Source organism: Lithobates pipiens, unplaced genomic scaffold (assembly GCF_037356315.1).
Source record: "Lithobates pipiens isolate NorthernLeopardFrog02 unplaced genomic scaffold, aLitPip1_a1.2 Scaffold_18, whole genome shotgun sequence".
Taxonomy (NCBI): domain Eukaryota; kingdom Metazoa; phylum Chordata; class Amphibia; order Anura; family Ranidae; genus Lithobates; species Lithobates pipiens.
This window is the reverse complement of record NW_027507758.1, coordinates 497,656,436-497,681,116: the sequence shown is the minus strand read 5'-3', so window position 1 is coordinate 497,681,116 and position 24,681 is coordinate 497,656,436. Positions and strand designations below refer to the sequence as shown.

At 44.7% G+C, this 24,681-nt stretch overlaps 1 protein-coding gene across 2 annotated transcripts in view; it reads left to right on the top strand.

Moving 5' to 3' along the window:
• The window catches only part of LOC143988784 (uncharacterized), an 81,912-nt gene that overhangs the window by 44,319 nt on the left and 12,912 nt on the right, over positions 1-24,681 (top strand). For both annotated transcript variants that reach the window (XM_077488641.1, XM_077488640.1), the window contains 6 exons: positions 5,014-5,082; positions 5,175-5,257; positions 9,428-9,536; positions 9,700-9,817; positions 15,074-15,262; positions 16,196-16,386. In XM_077488641.1, coding sequence (XP_077344767.1) covers positions 5,014-5,082; positions 5,175-5,257; positions 9,428-9,536; positions 9,700-9,817; positions 15,074-15,262; positions 16,196-16,386 — 759 coding nt within the window. The remainder of the gene's footprint in view (positions 1-5,013; positions 5,083-5,174; positions 5,258-9,427; positions 9,537-9,699; positions 9,818-15,073; positions 15,263-16,195; positions 16,387-24,681) is intronic.

Sequence of the window (24,681 nt, the reverse complement as noted above, 5' to 3'; positions counted from 1 at the left end):
CAGATCCATCCAGTTGGTCAATTCTTGGAATATCTTATTTAACAAAGGGGGATAATTTAGCTGATACAATGAAGAAGGCAATTTACCAATTTTGATTCCCATGTAGGTGATGCATGAAGGAGCTACAGAGAATAGGGAGTCACTGACCCAGGGAGGAGTGGAGAGAGAACCAATGGGTAAAATTTCACTCTTAGAATAATTAATGCGTAGCCCTGAGCACAACCTAAACTCATCGAAAGTAGTTGTAATGGTGTAAATGTCATGTGAGGGGTTAGAAGTGAAAATAAGGATGTCGTCAGCGAACAGGGATGTGCGGAGTTCCAATCCTCCAATTTTTATGCCCTGGAGGGGAGCTGAATGAGATAGGTACCTGGAAAGGGGTTCCAAAGCTATGTTAAAAAGTAGAGGGGAAAGGGGGCATCCCTGCCTGGTACCTTTGTGTAAGGGGAAATTAGGTGAGAGGAGGCCTGCCGCTACCAGACGGGCGGTTGGAGAGGAGTACATCGAGGTTATGAGGTGACTGAATGGGCCTGAGAAACCTAATTTAGAGAGGGTCATGGATAGCCATTCGAAACTGACGTTATCGAAGGCTTTCTCAGCATCTAGTGTAATAATGGCATAGGATCCATTGGGGTCCTGTTTGGCAGATTCAAGAGCGAGTAAAACTTTGCGTATGTTTAGAGTGGCTGTCCGACCTTTGACAAAGCCCGATTGAGCAGGGTGGATTAGATGGGGGAGGATATCAGCTAATCTTGTGGCGACAATTTTTGAGAGGATTTTCACATCTAGATTAAGAAGGGAGATAGGTCTGTAAGAGCCGGGTTGTAACGGATCTTTACCTTTCTTAGAAAGAAGCTTAATTACCGCTTGATTCCCGGAGGGGAGGTAGGGACCCCCCGCCCAAATAGAGGAGTAAACCGAGAGGAGAGTGGGCGCTACAATGTGGATGAGGTTTTTGTAAAAGTCACTAGTGAAACCATCTGGGCCTGGCGCCTTATGAGAGTGCAGGTGACGAATGGTAGATTCAATTTCAGAAAGAGTGATGGGGGCGTTAAGGGTCTCTAATTGCTGTGCTGATAGAGTGGGAAGTGTCACTTTGTCCAAAAAGGCCTGAGCCTTTTCTCGTACTATGGGGTCTGGTGCATAGAGATCAGTGTAGTATTTCAACATGGTCTCGTTTATGGCTTGAGGGGAAGAATGTGTCTGTCCCGTGTGGTCACGGAGGGATGTGATGTGAGTGGGGCGATGGCCTCCTTTACACAGCCTGGAGAGGAGTTTTCCGGCTTTATTGCCATACTTGTGAAGGGTAGCAACCAAGTGAGCCCTTTTCGAACGTTCAAGAGTGTCAGCCCAAGTATCAAAAGCCGACTTGGCTGAAACTCACTCATCATGATGCATGGTGGAATTGGAGGACGAGAGCTGCCGTTGGGCAGCATGTAGTCTGGCACTGGCTAATTTGTAATGCTTGAGTGTGTTGCGTTTAAAGTGTGTGGCATAACAGATAATGCGACCTCTAAGGTACGCTTTCCCCGCATCCCAAAAAAGATTCGGATCAGCCACATGTAAGGCGTTTGCGAAGGAGTATTCCGCCCAGGCCTTATCCATGAATGTCAAAAAAATCTGAATTATTAGCTAAAAAAGCTGGAAAGCGCCAAAGGTTGGGATGCGGGGGAAGATCCAGTCTGTCTAGGGAAATTGCCACTGGGGCATGGTCAGAAACCGCTATGTCGTGAATTTCAGATTCGGATACCAAGGTTATGAGGTCATCCGAACCAAAAAAATGGTCAAGTCTGGCCAGGGACTTATGGGGGTTGGAGTAGAACGTGAATTCTTTGTCAGTAGGGTGACTGAGACGCCACAGGTCCGTCATGTGTAGGGAGTCCATGGTGGAGGCAAAGAAAGTAGGGATCATTAAGGTGTCATCCTGCGGTTGTTTTTTTGGGGAGGATCTATCAATCGAGGAGTGCATAACGTCATTAAAGTCACCCCCTACTAAATGAGGCAAGTGGGTGAATTTAAGTAACCATGACGAAAGTTCAGAGTAGAATTGTTTAGAGGGGTTATTAGGGGCGTAAACATTAGAGATAAACATATCCTTAGTGCCTATCCGTACCTCGGTGGTGAAAAAACGACCCATGTTATCCGAGAGAGTGGATAGAATTGTGCAGGGAAGGTTTTTGTGAATCAAGAGCAATACCCCGGCTTTCCGACCCACTGACTCGGCTCCATGTACTGATCCCACCCACATTTTTTGCATGCGTGGAAAATCGGATGCGTGTAAGTGGGTCTCCTGTAATAAGGCAATGTCTGCTTTGAGTCTTTTAAGGTGACGAAGGATCTTCATTCTCTTTTGGGGAGAGCGGAGACCCTTCACATTCCAGGAGACTACTCTAAGAGGAGCGGAATTAGTGGGTGTGAATGGCAGGATATGAGATACAGGTGGCTGAGGATATTTAAAATGCCTAGGCCGAGATAAATGGTGGTACAGGGCCTAAGGTGTTGGCCAGGGAAGCTTGACTGGTAGAGGAGAGAACCCAACAGGTCACGGGGAAAGAACCAGGGGAGGGCAGGAGAAAAAAGGGCTTGGGGGTAAACAATAATAATAAAAGGATAAAAATCAAACAACTAAACACCAGCATGTACTTCTCTTTTTTCCGCATGAGTTCACTGTGCATAGGGGGGGAAGCTCTCCAGCAGAGCCCCGCAGAAACAGGGGTAAAATGCGGGCAGTGCCGTAATGCCGCTGGAGGCCCGCCGGACTAGGATATGTGTCACAGCGTATCGAGTAAACGGTAGAGGGGTGGAACAATACACAGTGGAGTCATGCCAAGATCTAAACAGGTAGAGGAACAGAACAAAAGCCGGTATGGCAATGAAATCTTAAACAATAACTTAATCAACGGTGCAAAGATAAGATTATAAGCGTAGTATGATAGAAACCTGAACATTCGTCCAAGGATGCGAGCGTGCAACCGACAAGGAAAAGGTCATTTTTTGAAAGCTCGCTGCGTCCATTGTCCAAAGCCTACAGGACCGGCAGAGTATCAGCTCCCGGTGTTAAGTGATGTAAAACTGGGTAAAAGGAACGAAAGGGAGATGAAGCACAGTGCCCAAGGGCACGGGGTGCAGACAACTGATACTTAGCACATCATGGCTTGCAAACCGGGTAGAAGGGGAAAACAAGGAGAAGACATCAAACCGTGGTAAAGATGAATAGAGGTCTTTCAGCGAGGAAAGTTGCGATGCCGATGATCCGAATCCGAAGCTCGGAATCGTTTAGGGGAATCCTTTCTGGGGCTCCTCTGGTCCAGGGCACGGAGAGTCGAAGCAGATTTGGAAGGAGTAGCCGGGGAAGGATCTGAGCGAAGTGAGCGTACAAAAGCTTCCGCTTCAGAGGGGTCTTGGAAGGACAGTTGCTCCCCTTTGGGGGACTTGAGACGAAGCACGGCAGGGAATGCCAGGGAGAACTTAATTTGTAATTTAAACAGTTCCGAGCAGATCGGTTGGAAGGTTTTCCGTTTTTTTGATACTTCGATAGAATAGTCCGCGAAAATTAAAATCTTGACCCCCATCGACCTGCACTGAGGAAGACTGCCGGAATGCTTGTAGGACAGCAGCTTTGTCCGCATAGTTCAGATATTTGGCAATGATAGGACGGGGAGTTTTGCGGTCCGCGTTGAAGGATCCTATATGGTGGGCCCTTTCCACCGTGAAGGGGCCTGTAAGACCGAGGGCTTCCGGGATGCGTTTCGTGCAAAAGTCGCCCAGATTGGCGTTGGGGAGCGATTCAGGGACACCAACGAAACGCAGATTGGAGCGCCTGGATCTGTTCTCTAAGTCATCCAACTTTTGGAAGACATATTGAAGCGCTTTTTCCTGAGAACGCTCAGTGGCTTGGGATTGATACAGATCATCCTCTACCTCAGAGATTCTATGTTCAAGGTCATCGAGTCTGGTAGCATGCTCTGTGATTTGGGCCTTGATTTGTTGCATCCCAGCCTGTATGTGTATCATGGGAGACAGCAGGGCCGCCACAGCTTGTGCTATGCGATTGGTGTGTCCATCATCCCCCGGGGGTGGCTGGTGTGAGTCAGCATTAAGGTTATGAGGGGGCTTTACAGTGTGCCCATGGTGGTGTGGTGGACCTGAGGTAGCTGGGGGTGTTGGGGTGGCGATCCCGCTTACCTCCATGTCTGTGTCCGGTCGTTCTGCTGCGTAGGCCTGAGAAGGTGGAGCGGGATGGGCCGGAGCCGAGTAGGCCGAAGCCGGGGGCTCGATTTGCGGCCGACCCGCGGGCGCCGCCGCGGCCGCGTACGAGCGGGATCCCGTCTCTTCGACGAATCGATCCATAGCGGTGATCGTGGGGGACCACCCGGAGCCTAAGTGGAGCACTGGGGCCGCTGTGGCCGGATTTTCAGGCCGATTTGTGGGGCTCTGCAGCGGGAGCTAGGCGGGAGCGCAGCTAGCTCATGCGGCGCCGGAACCGGAAGTGTGTGTGTTGTATTTTAATTGTATGGATGTTTAATTTGTAGTATAGTTTTCATTTTATTATTTGGTGTTAATGGCTGTAATTGGTCATTTTGTTGTGCTTCTGTAGGTGAACTTGATCAGACAGCCCGCATGAAAAAGGTTCCTAGAAACCAGCATTGTTGGACATCCCTTTGCATGGATAGCACTCTGTGAAAATATTTAAATGGCAATGAAATTCTCAGTGCAGTAAACCTAAAGACATACCTGGGGATACCATAATCAGTGCTAGAGCTGCCTATGGTTTGACCTCAGGACAGAGTGAATTTTAGTGAAGATAAATGGCTAATTTTGGCTTAATAATTTATTGTGTATCAGTGTTTAAGGAAACTAGATTTTTTTTTTCTTTAGCCAGGTATTGATGGCTGTCAGACATAAGCCGGAGAAATATTTTACTTTTGTTTGATGTGTGCATATCATATAATAATAAATGTCATATTATGACTTTAAAATCAACTTCTAATACAACATGCTTTTCTTATACAGCACTGAGTCAGAAGAATAAGAATACCTCTCAACACAAGCAGAAGCAAGAAAAACATTCTACAACATACAGTAAGAAAAACATGTTACATATATAAGCATAGTCAGTAACATATGTCATGGTTTCTCATGTGATAATTATATAATGTTATTTTTGTAAATAGGTTACCCCTGGGATAAAAATAATCTCAAGTCTTTGCAGGTGGATCTGAAAAACTTTGAAAAGCTGGACCTTCATGCTGCAAAGGTACAAATCAATAGATTCATATTTTTGTTGCAAAGTACATTTATGGACATATGAAAGTAGAAATAGATAAAACAAAAAGTTGGGGATATCAGCATATGGATCAGTTTAAAAATGAAATGCACAAGAAATATGTTTTGCAAATAATTTGTAATTTCATTTCTGGGTATAAACATTTTCAAAAGGCAGTTGAGAAATTGACTACCAGACAGTGCACAGTTAAAGTATTAGTAAGGGCAAACCTTTTTTTTTTAGTTTTGGACAGAGTGGAGATGGATCACAACCCCAGTCAGTTTTTATTGCTGTCTGTGCTCCTATTAGGGAGATTCACCCTCTCCATTTACCATCATTATTGAAAGTGAAAATAAAAGAAAAACACACATTTTGGGTTGTCCCGAGAAAAGTAATAGAGGGGAAATCTTTCAATAGGGACTCTAGTTCTGGTGACCTGGGGGTCCCCAAGAAATTCCCTTCATTTGCTGGGATTTCCTCTCACTTCCTGTTTGGCTATGGAACTGGAAGTGAAGGGAAATCTGCGTAATGGGACACAGATGGTGGAAAAAAAATCTGACAGGGGTTATTATGATGTAGGAAGTGTCAACCCAGCCCCACGATCCACCACGTGCCATCATGCGTTCCAGCAAGTGTGCGAGGTAACATCAAACCGCCACTTCCAATCGGAATGACTGGACGAGCCTGCTTCGCATCCACCTGTGGGCCTCCGTAGCCACCTTACTTCACTTTCGATCAGATGTTCAGAGAATGGACGTTAAACATCAGACTGCCACGCGCTGACGAACCACACCAGCATCTATTCATCAGCTGATAATAGTGTCTGCCAACAGGCAGAATCCCGAGGGGAACAGGCTCTAATTACTACGGCTCTCGTAGCCATGATCACGTAGTGGTGAGAGCCTCCGAGCAACTTATATTCACAACCCTCTCTGTTCCCCCCTCAACATTCTGTTAATATAACAATGAACTGAGCACATGCCATACTGGGACAAGGAACTGTGTAGTTCACGCATGCATACATAGTATGCAATACAGCCAGTTTATCCTCTTATGTCTGGCTCTATTTGCCTCATGCCCACTCAGTCATACTACCACTGGTACTCCGGCAGTCTTTTGAACCCAGTACTTGCTGGTAGGTCGATCCTGCAACTTGGGCTATGGACTCTTAACTTAGCTCCATATGTTTGATCTACATCCTGAGGCAATCCCTCTACATTATAACCACATAAGTCCGATACATGAACATACAGTATGTGTAGTAAGCGACTACTGGTTACTCAGGATCAAGAGCAAGCACCACCCCTTTTTCTTTGCTAGCAGCATCATTCCCTTCATAGCTGGTCCTTGCATGTGTGTGTATGAGTGGGGCCCTGTGGTTGGCGCCATGTTGTGACAACGTTGTCATTTTTGTCTGTATGTGTTTTTATTACTGGGTGCACTGGGGGGTGGCTCCACTCCTATTTTAATCAATATTTATAGTGGCCATATTTTACACTTGTAAACTCAATAAAGCTATTTTTCAATTTGACATTCCGTGGCTGATCCTCCTTATAGCTGTCTTCTGGGACATCACTTTGTTCCATTGCTCTTTTCTCTGTATTTTGACTTTTCTGAGCTTTGGAGGTATCCCGTCTCACTGACCAATCAGTGATTATCAGTAATATTTGTTGCTATTGGCAACCCAGGAAAGTGGATTCCATGTTTGTTTTTATTCCATGTAAATTATTACCTTCTCTTACTCTATCCAAAAGAAAAAAAAGTTTTGCCGATAGTTCTACTTTAACCACTTGACATCTGCGCTATGGCTGAATGACAACCGACAGCGCGGATCTGAATTCCCGGGAGGCCGTCATATGACGGCCTCCCCTGTGCACACTCCTTGCGCACGCCCCACCGGGCGCGCGTGGAGCGCGCTGTGTTCACGAGTCACTGAGACTTCGGTGATCAACGATCCGAGTAAGGGGCCGGTCTCGGGCCCTTACCATGTGATTAGCTGTCAGCCAATGACAGCTGATCACATGATAAAAACAAAAGCTTGTGATCGTTTTTTTTTTTCTCCTCACGCTGACAGTGGAGGAGGAAAAAAACGCAGATTACCAGCTCATCTTAAAGAGACATCAGTTCCGAAACGGAAGAGGCAATTATGCCTCATGTATGCCATCTAAAAGTGCCCACAAATGCCACCTATCAATGCCCACAAGTGCCACCTATCAATGCCCACCAGTGATGCCAATCAGTGCCACCTAGAAGTGCTGCCTATCAGTGTAACGCCTATCAGTGTAACCGATCAGTGTCCATCACTTCCACCCATCAGTGCCCATCACTGCCACTCATCAGTGCCCATCACTGCCACCTATCAGTGCCCATCACTGCCACCTCATCAGAGTACATCAATGACGGACAAAAATTACCTGTTTTAAAATTTTATAATAAAAAAAAAATGTATTTTAAAAAATAAATAATTTTTCGAAGTGCATCAGCGCGAAAAGCTGAAAATTGGTCTGGATAGGAGGGGGTTTAAGTGCCCAGTAAGCAAGTGGTTAAACAGTAATAAAAACATGAGAATCTAACCCTCCCAACTTTACCCAAAATGAAAAAAGGTGTTTTGCCTAAAGCTATACTTTAAAGTGGATGTAAACCTGATTCATGAAATTTTACCTAAGCACATCAATTTTTAGTGTTTTCTTATCTCTCTTCGTAGCCCTAAGTCCCAAATCTTTCTGCTGTTTTGTTAATCTTTTATCAGCATGATAACTTCTGACAAGTTCTCCGACAACCGAGATAAGACCAGTCTGAACCTTGTTTCAGGCTGGGTGCTATAAATAGATTAGCAGAGAGTTTGTCTATTCACAGAACAGCTCTGCACATTCCTTCCTTCCTTTGCCTATGTGAAGGGGGGGGGGGGTGTGCCTTTCCTCCAATCAGCTGTCACACAGTGTATGCCAAGAATCCACACCCATTGCTGAAAAGGAAGAAAAAAATATCAAACACGATGTTAACATTCTAAAGAATATAGCAAGCTGAAGACAGCAGATATACATCTAAAACTTATGTAGGAGGTGTATTATCTGAAGCGGTTCACTTCACTGGGAATATGTGCGAGTTTACATCCACTTTAAGTGAATTATGTTATTATATTATTAACCTCCCTGGCGGTAATCCCGAGTTTGGCTCGGGTTGGGATTTTACTAACAGGAGCGGTAACCCCGAGCCAGACTCGGGATTGCATCGCTGGATGCAGGGAGGACACAGGGAGAGTTATTTACCTTGTCCCCTGGATCCAGCAATGTCCTCCGCTCTGTTTTTTATGGCTGGAATTTGGAGATTGTCCATAGCAACCAGAAAGTGTCCCTTTTTCAGTGTTTTAGGATTTGATTACATTATTGAATAATTTTTATTATTATTTATTATATTATAAACTTCATCATACCCGGGATGTCTACTAGACTCTGGTTTGAACAGATTTAAGAGAGTTATTCCTAAGAATTACAGGACTACAATATAAAACGCCAAATTTCCATGCAAAATAATTGTCCTGCTTTCAGCACCTAAAACCAGAATGAATCATACCGCCAGGGAGGTTAAGTGTCTGCCCAGGGGGTTCATTTTGCCCTTTTTTTTATAATGGCTCTGCTCATCTCCACTATGCTAGGAAATGTTTCCTTAGGTTAGTGTATGTCTGATCTGCCTGTTTCCATCTTTTAGTCACGTATAAGAAAAAAAATAATGGGATTAATTTACTAAAGGCAAATAGACTGTTCACGTTGCAAGAGAAATTGCACTCTGCAAGGGAGGTGATGCTCTGCTGACTTCTATCATCCAATCATGTGCAAGCAAAATATTTTTTTTCCTTGCACATGATGGCGTATTCTTTGCAAAGTGTAGCTTCACCACAATCACTAAGCTCTGGAAAAATTCTCTTGCAGAGTGCAATTTCATTTGCAAAGTGAACAGTGTATTTGTTTTTAATACATCAACCCTACTGTGAATTTTTTCATTTTCTTTGCACGTGATTAGGTATTCTTTGCAAAATGTCATTTTCACTGCATTCACTAAGATAAGGGACAATTCCCTTGGAAAGTGAACAACTTTTTTTCCCGTAGTAAATGAACCCATATTAGTTAATTCTTTTACTTATGTTGTCTATGTCTGACATAGGTCAATGCCAATGGGACACTTGAACAATTAGTGAAAGAACTTACCCTTGAAGCTAGCACAGAGCTTGAGAAAACAAGAGTTTTTTGGATTTGGATTTGCCATCATATAGGTATGTTGGGGGGGATACTCAATTTTCCATTGGAAATTAATCATGATAGCTATAGAACTGTTCATATTTAATAAATAACATTTACCAAAATTGTTATTATGAAGCTTGAATTCATACATAAAATGTGTGTCTGACATATATCTCTTCTCTCTGATTCTCTCAGAGTATGACACAGCAGGATTAAAGAATAAAGCTCTGGTATCCCCTGACCCAGACGTTGTCCTACAAACCAGGAAAGGGACCTCTTCTGGGTACTGCTCACTGTTTGAACGCATGTGCAGGTGATGTATACTATGTGCCCATCTTTGTTAGATTTACTGTATGTGTATTCCTTATAGTAATATGTAAATTACCTTCATTAGTCTTTTAAAAAGTATGCTTAACTACATACAACTTTAGATATTTATAAGCTCTAAACAGCAATTCATTTATTTTTTTCTATTGCATGATGATATTTTAAAGTTATTACTGCCCTAAAGGATTAGTATTGCCTAATAAGAAAGCCCAGCATTGCCTGTATGTTTGTGTAGTGCACCCCCTTCAGGGCTGTAAGTAACTGGAATCCCCCACCCTGCACAACCAGTCACACTGAATTTCTACAGAGTCTGACGACAGTATGTGACTTTCTTTCTTTTGTTTTTTGAGAGATAATACTTGGATAAGGATGGGAGTTTATGGAATTCCCACTTGACTTTAAACAAACTTCAGGGACAACTCCTACTATATACAGTCCTACATACAGCTCCTCTTCTTCTTCCAGCACTCGCTTGCAGAACCCAGCTATGTCACCTTGTAGTAATTTTGTAGCAAGGGCCCATTACAGGCAGGGACTCACAGCCCCTATACTTGAAGAACGGATAGGGTGATACAGCCCACACTTTCCTATCACTTCTTTCTGATCCCAGCACCACCTCTTCCGGCACTGCCAACCCACCTGGCTGCAGTGGCCCTTTTCACTAGCCCTCCAGGCTAAATTCTCTCCACAGATCTCTAAACTGACACTCTCTCCACAGTCCTCCAGACTGACACTCACCAGCTCATCTGGCTGACTCTTTGAGAACTCCCATATGTGCTGCCCTGCTCCCGCTGTCCTCTCTCCCTTTTTTCCGTGATTCCAGGAAGGGTTTCCTCCGTGTTTTATGGCAAGATTTTTCCAGCACCTGAGCCCCAGACCCAAGGCCACCCTGTAACCTGGGAAAAGTGTGTGTGCCACTCAGGCTCAATAGGGAGGGGGCATGTTGACAGTGTGTCCGTAGCTGCTGCTAGCATGCTGAAAAGAGATAGAGCCCATTCTGGCTTCTTCAATAGTTCAAGGAATGAAGGATGACCCCTGGAAATTGTACATCTATGGTGTCCTACTACGATGAATGGAGTGGCAACCTCAGCCTGGACAGCCATTTCACTCCGCCCGAAGCTTAATCATGGAGATGGTAATAAGCTGTTATCTACTGCTGTTACATATTTGATTAATGATGGAAAAAAAATGACACAACTAGTTAAGATGATGCAGAGGTGAATAACTAAGCTCCGGGGGGGGGGGGGGGGGGGGCGGAGTGAAACACATTGGGGCATGGCCTGGTCGGAGTCCAGGCTGAGGTTGCCACGCCATTCATCGTAGTAGGACACCATAGATGAGTGACTTCCAGGGGTCATTCTTCTTTGCTTGAACTAGGGGGCGCCCTGAAGGGCCTTCCAAAAGCCTACTCAGCACTCCATCTGCATTTTCCACTGACTGCCCCAGCTGGCATGGCTCATACCTATTTAGGAGATGGCCTGCCCCCTTCCAGACCCTTTTTGCTGGGAATTGATTGAGGACCTCATAAATATGGCAGCCCCTTTTCTCTCCCACCCTCCAGTTCTGAAAGTTTCTAACAATTTCTAGACCAGAGGGAAGTGACAGTGAGAGCTGCCAGATGAGTCATCCAGCCCCTGAGTGACTGAACCCAGACCCAGATTCATAACTTAGGCCTGGCTCTCAGCCAAGCCAATTCTCCTACTCTAACAACTAAACTATTTACATCTAGCACACTAGAGGGTGCTACATTTGCATCCAGGTCCAGTCTGTGCTAGTAGAGAGTGAGGGGGTGATTATTGTACTAGCAATTCTGCTATCAGGGCTATTTTCACAACAGATGTGGATGCAGGCAGTAAATAGGAAATCATTTTACTTTTTGCCTGATTAGAAAGGAAAAACTATCAGTAAAAATATGTCTGAACTTAATGAGGCTTATTTACTAAATGAGCTGACACTCTTCACAGAGTTAAAAGAGGAGTATGACCACAGCTTTTTTGGCCATACTTCTCTTCTCTGGGTCACAGGAGCACACTTACTTTTGTTCTCCTGTGACCTAGAATTAGCCACAGCAGGGTAAGCCCAGTAATGGCTGACATCACATGCTCTGGAAGGATACTGAAAAAATTTTCAGGATCCACTAGGCTGCTTGATTAATTGCTGCCTCTCAGCCCGTGACTGAGAGCCAAAGCCAGCTGCACCAGGGTTGTCCCCAGCTCAAGCCTTCGGTGCCCAATGGAGGGCCAGAGTGGAGAGCAGTGACTGACAGTCACTGCTCTCCGCTCCCAGAAGACTGAGAACTAAGCAATCAGTGGTATGTGATTCCTCAGTTCTCAGCCTTAGAGCTGATGGGGGATAGCTGCAGCATCACAGCTTTTCTGCAATATCAAGGTGAATATGTATATTTGTTTACTACTCCATACTACATACATCTTCTTTAATTTGGGTTAATTCCTTTAATTGCAGTGAGTATTCACTTCAATTATCCAATCATGAAATACAAAAACAGGAATTTACTTATAACATGATTGGATAATTAAAGGTAATTTTCATTCAAGTCACTGAGTGAATATTCGCAACTCATTGGGTAAACCAGTCTCACTATGTAAACTAATTTTGTTAAGTAAATATTTACTAAGCTCAGTAAATGAGGTATAGCTGTGTTCACTTCATTCATCTAATCATGTGCAGGCAACAGTCCTGTGTTGTTGTTTTTTGCCTTGCCCCTGATTGGACGTTCAAAGTAAAAATCACTTCACTTTAATTACTATGTTAAATAAACATACACTTTTTTCGAAGTGAAGACTGACTTTGCTAAGTGTGGAACCTCTACTCTTTGAGTAAACCAGTTCTCTGTACACAACCAACACTATACATTTCCTTTAAATATAAATGAAGGTGCATACTTATTACCTCTTGTCATAACCCCCCAGGTTTAAATTAAATCTGGTAAAGATACAGATACAGTATTTGGCAGTACAGTTAGGTATGCCTTGTAAAACTCTGGCATGCTTTGTATGCCCTGGATGGATACTAATGCTGTGGGTTTGGAATAAGAAGGTCAGAAGTGGCCATGTCTAATTCGTTTCTTTACAAATTGAAATTCAGATTAAATTTTCATTATTCTGGGATTCTGATGCATCCGAATTTCCCAATCACAAAAGAAACAAATTTCAACAAATCCAAAATAAATAAATTTATAATGAATCGAATCAACTGATTTTGAATTAAAAAAGGAATTTGAATCTGAAACAAATTCAAATTTGAAAATGTATTTGAAATGGAAACATATTGCAATAACTACAGTAAAGTAGAAAAGTGAAATAAGCATAGTCTGATTTATGGAATAGAATAGAAAATAATAGAATAGAATAAAAGGGAATACAATAGAATAGAAGATGAAATGTATAAAATAGAAAAGAATAGAGTAGGGTAAAATAGAATATAATAGAAAATCATATAATAGAAAAAAATATAATAGAAAAAATAGAATAAAATAGACTAAAACAGAATAGACTATAACTAAACAAATATAATAGAAAATGAAGGGAATAAAATAGAATGGAAAATAAAAGATTAGAATAAAATTGATTAGATTAGAATAGAATAAAATAGAATATAGCCGTCTTCCGAAATTTGAATTTCAAATCAATTTGAAAAGAACAAATATATGAAACAAATCTGAATATACAATACTAATTCCAAAAACAAATCATTCTAACATAACAAATATGATGAAACAAAATTATTAACTTAACCAACAAATCTGTAATGAAACAAAACAAAATTTTCTCTAGTCAGAAGTTATTCAAGTATGATTGGCTTAAACCCCAACCAAACTTTTTCTTTTTCTTTTGGATAGAGTGTGCAAGGGCTAGAACCACTTCTGTGGGGAATGGGGGAGTTGTAAAAATTGTTTATGGTCAGAACCTTCTTTGTGTTCTTGCCCATCCTTCCACGCGTTTCTTGATTTGATGTCACAGAGGAGAGGCTGAAACACACAGGGGTTAATTTACTAAAACCGGAAAGTGCAAAATCTGGTGCAGCTGTGCATGGGAGCCAATCAGCTAAAAACTTCAGCTTGTTTAATTAAGCTTTAGACCCCATTCACACCTGAACGTTTTGTAGCCCTACGCCTGAAGCTACAAAACGCTGGAGGGGAAAAAATACATTATTCTCAATGGAGATGGTTCACATCTCCACTCCAAGTCGCCTGAAGCCCTACGCCTGAAGCTCAAACAAGTTCCGGACCCTTTTTTGTCGCGTGAATCGGGCTGATTTGGGCGTTTTCATTCCCATAGAAACGAATGGAAACGCTTGATTCGAGCGTTTAGCGCGACAACGAGCATTTCTATGGGCGTTTTGATGCTGTATCTGCAATGCTTAACATTGGTGACCTTTTGCCCTGCACAAATTCGTGACAAAACGCGACAAAAAACGCCGCGAATCGCGGTAAAAAACGCCGCAATCGCGGTAAAAAACGCCGCGAATCGCGGTAAAAAACGCCGCAAATCGCGGTAAAAAACGCCGCAAAAAACGCTTGAAAAAGCTACGCTCAGGTGTGAATGCAGCCTCAGGCTGGGTACACACCGCTGCAGCAGTGAGAACCGGATGTGATTCGCACCGCACTGCAGTGCAAATCACATGCTATCTCTGTGCGATGCAAGTTCAGCCATACAGATAGTATGGCTGAATTCGCATCGCACCCGCCGCAAACTCGCACGGGACCCTTTTTTTGGTCCGCAGCAGAATTGGATCGCATGGGTGTTCACACCATGCGATCTGATTCCTGTCCGAGTTTGCAGATCGCACTGCGATATGCGACCTGATCTGGGGGTGTCATTAAGGTTTCACTGACACTCCCAGCAGTCCGCATAGGGCAGTGTGAACTGCCGGCGGGAGGCATGCGATGCAGGAAAACGCAGCGGATTCGCAGCGTTCCCACATCGCTCCAGTGTGAACCCAGCCTTAACAAAAAAAAAACTGGAAGCTGAATGGTTTCTATGCAGAGCTGCACCAGATTTTGCACTCTCTAGCTTTAGTAAATCAACCCCACAGTGGTGGGAAATCATCCCAGTGGGGTGACCAGACAGGTCCCAACCCTTTCTTATGTAAAAACAAGAAAAAAAATGTAGTTTTTCTTAAACAGACAGAGTATAAAATTATTTGATATGAGAGTCAAATGTGCATGTAGACATAACTGAGGTTTTTATGGGTGTCTAATAAGTAAATTTTACCCATTTAGCCTTGCTGCTATTCAATGCAAGACAATCAACGGCTTTTCCAAAGGAACCTCATACAAGGCAGGGCAAGCGATATCTTGGGATTCAGACCACACATGGAACATGGTGTATTTAGAAGGAAGATGGCATCTGCTGGACACAACATGGGGCGCTGGTCATGTTGACGAGAGCATAAGCAAGTTCACTTTCCAGTAAGCATTCAGTGTATTTATAGGATTCATGTCAAAGTATTATCTTAAGGCCTCATGCACACAGACGTTTTTACAGCCGCTTTTTTGAGCTTTTTTTGCTGCTTAAAAACGGCTGTCCATGTTAGCTTCATGCCCACCTAGGCGTTTTTGAGCTGCAAATGGCATAGGCGTTTAAGCTGTAAAAAAAACCCAGGACCAGTGCGTTCCGTGGCGTGGAGCTAGAGCTGTAAAAACGCGAATCGCGGGAAAACGCGCAAAAACGTGCAACATATTTTCTTTGTTTTCTGAGTGCTATAGCCAAGAGATGTGTTTCTTAAAAAACGCTACTTAACGCTAGCGCTAAAAAACGCGCAAAAACGGCAATGCAAAACGCGGTAAAAATCACGTTTTTAACGACGATTTTTCCAGGTGTCAGAGCTAGCTTTGCAGCCAGTTTTTTAAAACGTCTGTGTGCATGAGCACTAAGGTGATTCTCAGATGAGATTTGACATTACAGTCACATGGCTTAAATAAAAATCTCTATCCTTATGTTGAAGCTCTGTGAATGTTGTGTAGACATTTTTCTCATTATCTAGCCCATGATCAGACAAAGACTATTTGGTATCTGTGCATTCAAGCCAACAAAAAGATTATCTTGTTTGGTTGTTCGAAAAATGACCATATGCTGAACATGATTGGTCAGTATGACCTGCAGTGGACCTCTTTCTGACCTGCATTGTACTTGCTTTAATCTGCTTTTGGATTCACAAGGAACTTTATGGTTAGTGAAGTAGTTCTGACCCAAACAAAAGCCTGTCGACACAAGCCCTGATTCTGTTGTGACTATGTTAAATACGTTTTTCTCTTACTGGGACAATATTTGTACCAATTGACTACTGTTAGTTAATTTATATTATCTAATGTATGTCATTGTTCTCTGTTGCCTTTATCAAGGTACAATGAGTTTTATTTCCTGACCCATCCGGCTCTCTTCATTGGGGAACATTATCCAGAACAAGCAGACTGTCAACTACTGGATCCAAATATGACCCGCATAGTCTTTCAACAGATTGTGCACCACAAAAGTCATTTTTATAACCTAGGGCTGATTTCCTCTCAGCCTGAAGTAGCTGTTATAGAAACAGGTAAGTTATTCAATTTTTATAATTTTACTACAAAATGTCAGACCTGTCAGTGGTTAGAGTATTGTGGCTCTCCTGAGTGACGTGGGCTCAAGGGGAGGATGAAACACGCATGAGTAAACATATGAGACCACTCTGACTGGACAGGAGAATGTCAATCAGGTCCCCATTAATCCCTTCAGATCTGTGCTATAGCCGAGTGACGGCTACAGCGCAGATCTACTTTGCCGGGAGGCCATCAACAGACGTCCTTCTCTTTGCACGCTCGCCACACCCCTTGGAAGGTTGTGCGCTGTGATCACCTGAGTCAATGAGACTTGGGTGATCAGAGTAAGGGGTCGATCCCAGCCCCTTACCACGTAATCAGCTGTCAGCCAATGACAGCTGATCACATGATGTAAACAGAAGATCGGTAATTGTTTTTTTTCTCTCTCGCTGATAGCGTGAGAAAAAAAAGCCGATCACCGGCTTCTGTTGAAGGGACATCGGTCCCAAAGAGGAAGAGGAAAAGCCGCCTCATAGGTGCCCACCAGTACCACCTGGCAGAGCCACCTGCCAGTGCTATGAATCAGTGCCCACAGTGCCACAAATCAGTGCCCACCAGTACATAAGTGCCAGCAATCAGTGCCACCTATCAATGCCCACGAGTGCCACCTATCAATGCCCACCAGTGGTGCCAATCAGTTCCTCATCAGTGCCACCTAGCAGTGCTGCCTATCAGTGTCACCTACAAGTGCCGATCAGTGCCCATCATTGCCACCCATCAGTGCCCATAAGTGCCGCCTATTAGTGCCCATCAGTGCCACCCATCAGTGCCACCTCATCAATGCCCAGTAGTGCCGTCTATTAGTGCCCATCAGTGCCGCCTTATCAGGGGGACTGTGGGGTGGACAGGGGGGACAGTGGAATGGACAGGGGGGCCGTGAGATAGACAGGGGGACAGTGGGGTGGTGGGGGGGTTGCTGCAGGTGTAGTGAGAGGCAAACGTGTGCAGTGTTGCAGGAAACATCTTCATCTCTGAGGGGTTCATGTTGGGACCTGTAATTCTTCACTTTTGGGGGGGTCACATCCCCCAAAAGTGAAGGATTTCAAGTCCCAGCATGAACCCTACCCTGCTATCTAAGGATGTGTCCTCGTTCCATCCAGGGTGTAATCTCATCTGTCCTGTCCTCTCCTGCCCACCCTTATCCTTATCTGCCTCCTCTGCACAATGCACTGAGAGGCTTACTATCTCCAGGGCAGGCTGACACACACTCTGGGTTTCTTTGAAGTGCTGACAGTTCAGCACAGAACTCTGGCTGCTGGGGGAGAGTTGACAGGATTTTAACCCGATGGATCTGTGATGATGATGTTGGTGAGCATTTTACTTGCCTTTCTACACTAACCAGGGCAGCTATCAGAAATGTTGGGGCCCCTTACACAGCTTTAGGCATTACCCCAGCAACCAGAAAGTGTGCTGGAGTGACCGAAAGTGGCTGTCAGGCAGCAGGTAGAAATACCTCGGGGGCCCGAGTCACTCAGGACATCAGGGTCCCTTGGGATGAGTGGTCCCCTTACATGAGTGTGGGCTGTACCCCCCTGATGGCGGCCCTGACACTAACACTGCAATCTGTCTGTCTCAAGAGTTTCTTCTGCAGCAGCATGCCGCTGCCTGGCTGGACTTGAGAACATACAGGGAGGGAGGAGGTGGTGGAGCTAAATCTCCTCCACTGTGATAGGTCTCTGCCTCTCTCCTGCTCGTGACGTCACTGGTTGCTACACGCCAAGCGGGCGGCAGGTAGCAACCAGTTTGGGTACTGAGTCAGCGGTGGTGAGGTGGACAGACAGTCAGAGATGATGCATTAGATCAACCCAGGGCGGGTGCACCATGCGGACAATCCAGGACAGTGACAGGCATCCTAGGCTGGGGCCCCAGGCCAGCTTGGGGTCCTAAGCAATTGCTTGTTTTGCCTGTCCTATTGCGACGGGCCTGCCCATCAGTGTAGCCTCATCAGCATACATGAATGAGAACAATTACCTGTTTGCAAAATGTATTAACAAAATATAAAATGGTTTTGTATTTTTTTTATTTTTTATTATTATGTCTTTTTAAATTTGTTTAACAAAAAATAAAGAGGTGACCAAATACCACCAAAAGAAAGCTCTTTTTGTGGGAAAAAAAATAATAAAAATTTAATTTGGGTACAGTGTTGTATGACCACGCAATTGCCGTTCAAAAGCTGACAGCGCTAAAAGCTGAAAATTGGTCTGGGCAGGAATAGGGGTTTAGGTGCCCAGTAAGCAAGTGATTAAAAAAGTGAAACTAGTTTAACCACTTAACGACCGCCGCATGCCAGTGTACGTCATCACAATGGCATGTACAGGCACAAGCACGTACATGTACATGCTTGCCTTCCAGTGGGTGGGGGGTCCGATCGGACCCCCTCCCGCTGGATGCGGCGGTCCGTTTCGCTTCAGGAGCGATCCGGGATGAGGGGATGCCCGTTGGTTTCTGGCTATCCCCTCTCGATTGCTCCTGGCGAATGAGAAGCTTCCTCCCACTGTGTATTGTATACACAGGGAGGGAGGACGTGATGTCATTCTCCTCACTGTCAGTTGTAAAAGTAAAAAGTGTCAGGGCAGTTAGTGTTAGGTCCAGGGTAGCCCCCTACCACCCCCCAATAAAGGTTTAACCCCCTGATTGCCCCTAGTTAACCCTTTCACCCCCTTTTGCCAGTGTCACTAAGCGATCATTTTTCTGATCGCTGCATTAGTGTCACTGGTGTCGCTAGGTAGCTAGTTATTTTTTTAGGTTGACCGCCAGGTTTTTATAGCGCTAGGTACCCCCATATACTACCCAATAATGGTTTTAACCCCCTGATTGCCCCTAGTTAACCCTTTCACCAGCGATCACCGTTTAAGTGTCACTGGTGACGCTGGTTAGCCAGTTAGTTATTTAGGTTCCCCGTCAGGTTTTTATATAGCGCCAGGGACCCCCATATACTACCTAATACTAATTTGAACCCCCTGATTGCCCCTAGTTAACCCTTTCACCAGTGATCACCGTATAAGTGTTACGGGTGACTCTGGTTAGTTAGTTTGCTTTTTATAGCATCAGGGCACCCACCATTTATTACCCAATAAAGGTTGAACCCCCTGATCACCCGGCGGGTGATATCAATTAGGTTTTAGGGTCAGGGTCTGAGTCGCCCCAGGCAGCGCTAGGCTAGTGCCAGTACTGCTAACACCCACACGCAAAGCATAAACCTCCCGTAGTGGTATAGAATCTGAACAGATCAATATCTGATCTGATCAGATCTATACTAGCGTCCCCAGCAGTTTAGGGTTCCAAAAAAAACGCATTGTTAGCGGGATCAGCCCAGATACCTGCTAGCACCTGCGTTTTGTATCGCAATATCGATCGATCACTGTCACTTACAAAACACTAAACACATAACTGCAGCGTTCGCAGAGTCAGGCCTGATTCCTGCGATCGCTAACAGTTTTTTTTGGTAGCGTTTTATATTTAAATCCGGAAGTCAGTGCTTGGGTTTCAGGGTCCCGTATGTGGCTAGGCTCCCAAAAAGTCCCCCACATGTGGTATCCCCGTACTCAGGAGAAGCGGCAGAATTTATTTCGGGGTGTAATTTGACTTATGCCCATAGCATGTGTGAGCAATATATCATTTAGTGACAACTTTGTGCAAAACAAATTTTTTTTTAAATATTCCTGCAACTTGTGGCAAAATATAAAATATTTCATGGACTCAACATGCCTCTCAGTAAATAGCTTGAGGTGTCTACTTTCCAAAATAGGGTGATTTGGGGGGTTTTTGTGTTATTTTGGCATTTTATGGCCTTCGAAACTGTGATAGGTAGTGAGGAGTGAAAATCAAAAATTTGCACCCTTAGAAACCCTGAAGGCAGTGATTGGTTTTCGGGGTGCCGTACGCAGCTAGACTCCCAAAAAGTCCCACATATGTGGTATCCCCCTACTCAGGAGAAGCAGCGGAATATATTTTGGGGTGCAATTCCACATATAACTATGGCATGTGTGAGCAATATATAATTTAGTGACAACTTTTTGTAAACTTTTTTTTGTGTCATTATTCAATCACTTGGGACAAAAAAATAAAAAATATTCAGTGGGCTCAACATGCCCCTCAGCAATTTCCTTGGGGTGTCTACTTTCCAAAATGGGGTCATTTGGGGGGGGTTTGTACTGCCCTGCCATTTTAGCACCTCAAGAAATGAGATAGGCAATCATAAATGAAAAGCTGTGTAAATTCCAGAAAATGTACTATAGTTTGTAGACGCTATAACTTTTGTGCAAACCAATAAATATACGCTTATTGACATTTTTTTTACTAAAGACATGTGGCTGAATAAATTTTGCCCTAAATGTATGACTAAAATTTAGTTTATTCGATTTTTCTTATTACAAAAAGTAGAAAATATCTTTTTTTTCTAAAAATTTTCGGTCTTTTTCCATTTATATCGCAAAAAATAAAAATCGCAGAGGCAATCAAATACCATCAAAAGAAAGCTCTATTTGTGGGAGGAAAAGGACGCAAATTTTGTTTGGGTACAACATTGCATGACCGCGCAATTACCAGTTAAAGCAGTGCAGTGCCAAATTGTAAAAAGACCTCTGGTCCTTAGGCTGACAATTGGTCCGGGGCTAAAGTGGTTAAAGTGGTACTTAAGTCAGAAAATGAGGTCCTGCTAAATAACTTTAGGTTGGCTCCTTTTGCAGGTATATCTATGTAAAACATTAAAAATAAGTCCCTATACTATGTAACCTCCCTGGCGGTATGATTATGTCAGATTTTTGTGTCTCAAAGCGGTACAATTTGTTTGCATAGAAGTTTGGCGTTGTATATTGTAGGCCTGTAATTCTTAGCAATAACACACTTAAATCTGTCCAAACCAGAGTCTAGTAGACATCCTGGGTATGATAAAGTTTGAAACACAAAATCATAAATTATAATATAATAAATAACTATAAATAATTTATAAAAAATAATAATATAATAATAATAAAATTAACCTCCCCAATGATTCACTAGCGCTCAAAGTGTTCTAATTTACTATCGCTGTTTTCTAGCTGGTCGAAAACCACTTTTGATGTAACTTTTTGATTGCTATGGGCAATCTCAAGTTTCCAGGCAGAAATAACAGTATATATAATATAAAACTGTATGCAGGGCATTGGACAAAGCACTAGGGACAAAAGGGTTGTGAAATGATTTCATACAGTAATGTAATCTGTAAGATTACAGTGTACTGTATGTGTTATGAATTTTCTTTTTTTTTTATTTGCTGCCGGGCTCCGCCCCCGTGCGTCACAACGCTCGCAGGGAATGGAGCCCGGAACACAGAGGCATGTGGCGGAGGACAGAGCCCGCAAACACAGCAGGGGGTCATAGCAGGATCCTGGGGACAAGGTAAGTATACCGCACCAGAATTCTGCAATGCAATCCCTAGTGTGGCTTGGGGTTACCGCTAATGATACTAAAATTTAACCCCGAGCCACACTTGGGAAAACCCCCAGTGAGGTTAAAATCCAGTAATACACTGTTTCACCTTGCTCGGTACATGCTTGGTTGCTCTTTTTTTTGGCACTTCCAGAAATGTAGAGGCCAATCTGCTGACAGCCTAAAGATTTACTGCTGCTCAGGGGTTCTGGGCTTCAGCAAAATGGCAGCCTCCAGCAAATAGAAACAGGAGCAATGCTAGAGGCCATTTGCCACACACACTCATTTGATTAATGTGGAATGTATGTTCCTTGCTAAAGATTTTAAACACATTTTTTTTTATCAAGTTATTATGGGCAAAGTTCCACTTTAAGAGAGTCATTATTATTATTATTATTAATACAGGAGTTATATAGCGCCAACAGTTCAAGCAGCACTTTACAATATAAAAAAGAGACAACATAGTTGCAATACAATAATATACCAGAGGGTTAAGAGGGCCCTACTCATAAGAGCATACAATACAATAGGGTGAGGCAAGTGGTTCAACCATTTGTAACTGTGGGACTGAGCTGATGGAAATGGTACAAGATTAGTTAGAGGTGTGATAGGCTTTCCTGAAGAGATGAGTTTTCAGGAATGGCCTGATGGCAGCCAGAGATGGAGATAGCCGGACAGGTTGAGGTGGCGAGTTCCAGAGGATGAGAGAGGCTCTGGAGAAATCCTGGAGAGGAGCATGGGAGGAGGAGACAAGATAGCTTGAGAGCAGGGGGTCTTGAGAGGAGTGAAGAGGACAGTTTGGGTGATATTTGGAGACAAGTTTGGTGATGTAGCTCGGGGCAGAATTGTGAATGGCTTTGTATGTTGTAGTTAGTATTTTGAATTTAATTTGCTGGGTCTCTCTTGTTATATCGTGTGAAATCTGCTCTTAGGCAGCCCTATTGACTGCAAAGTTCAAAATGGCTGAAGAGTTCACTTCAAAATTAAACCTACAACAAACCTGTGTGATTCAAACTAAACATATGATAAAAGGTGGTCTCAGGGAAAACCACATGTCAAAAATAGCAGTAGATAAAGAGATAGCTGAACTTGTATGTAAATATCAAAATTTCTACTGAGGGTCAAGTTTGACCTAACCCCTTTATGTTTCTTAAGCCGCGTACACACGGGCGGACTGTCTGGCCTACTTAGTCCGCTGAAACACATTTCAGCGGACAGTCCGCTCGTGTGTGGGCTTCAGCGGACTTTTTCAGCGTGCAGTCTGGCGGACTAAGTATTTCGGAATTTCCGTAATACTGTCCGTCGGACTCGCATTTCGGCGGACAATCCGCCCGTGTGTGTGCCAGTCCGCCGTACTTTTGAAATGAGCGGACTTTTCCCGCCCGGAGAAAAGTCCTCTCATTTCGAGCAGGTATCCAGGTAGGCGGGGCCCGCAAAGGAGACGTCGCTGGCCCCGCCGCCTGGTATGGACTTAAAGGGGAACCCCAACACCGAAAAAAATCGGCGTGGGGGTCCCCCCCAAGTCCACAACAGACCCTTGTCCGAGCACGCTACCCGGCCGGCCAGGAAAGGGGGGCGAGCGAGCGCCCCCCCTCCTGAGCCGTACCAGGCCGCGTGCCCTCAACATGGGGAGGTGCCCTGGGGAAGGGGGGGCCGCGTGGCCCCCCCACCCCAAAGCACCTTGTCCCCATATTGATGAGGACAAGGGCCTCTTCCCGACAACCCTGGCCGTTGGTTGTCGGGGTCTGCGGGCGGGGGGCTTATCGGAATCCGGGAGCCCCCTTTAATAAGGGGGCCCCCGGATACCGGCCCCCCACCCTATGTGAATGAGTATGGGGTACAATGTACCCCTACCCATTCACCTGTAAAATAAAAGTACCAAAAAAACACAACACACGAGATAAAATACTTTATTGCACAGCTCCGGGGGTCTTCCGTCTTCGGGGGTCTTCTCGCCGGACTCCTCCGCTATCTTCTTGTAGCTCTTTTGCTAGTGGAGGAGTCTGGCTTTCTTCCTCGCCGCCGGCCTCTTCTCCCGACTTCGGGGGTCTTGTCCCCCTCCCGGTCTTCTGTCGCCGCCGTCGCCGCCGCCTTCCGTTCTTCTTCTTCTCCAGGAGATGTTGCCTCGACGATCTCTCCGGCCCGAATGCCAGGGACGCACTGCGCGGCCACTTATATAGGGACAAGGGGCGGTGTCACATGGCTTTATGTCACATGGGTTGGTCACATGGTGACCCCGCCTCCTTACGATGTCATAGTCCCCATGTGACATCAACCCATGTGACCAACCCATGTGACATAAAGCCACGTGACACCGCCCCTTGTCCCTATATAAGTGGCCGCGCAGTGCGTCCCTGGCATTCCGGCCGGAGAGATCGTCGAGGCAACATCTCCTGGAGAAGAAGAAGAAGAAGAAGAAGAACGGAAGGCGGCGGTGACGGCGGCGACAGAAGACCGGGCCACCGCCTGTAAAAGAGCTATAAGAAGGCGCGGTGGCCCGGCAGAAGAACCGAAGAGGGGGACAAGACCCCCGAAGTCGGGAGAAGAGGCCGGCGGCGAGGAAGAAAGCCGGACTCCTCCGCTACCAAAAGAGCTACAAGAAGATAGCGGAGGAGTCCGGCGAGAAGACCCCCGAAGACGGAAGACCCCCGGAGCTGTGCAATAAAGTATTTTATCTCGTGTGTTGTGTTTTTTTTTGGTACTTTTATTTTACAGGTGAATGGGTAGGGGTACATTGTACCCCATACTCATTCACATAGGGTGGGGGGCCGGTATCCAGGGGCCCCTTATTAAAGGGGGCTCCCGGATTCCGATAAGCCCCCCGCCCGCAGACCCCGACAACC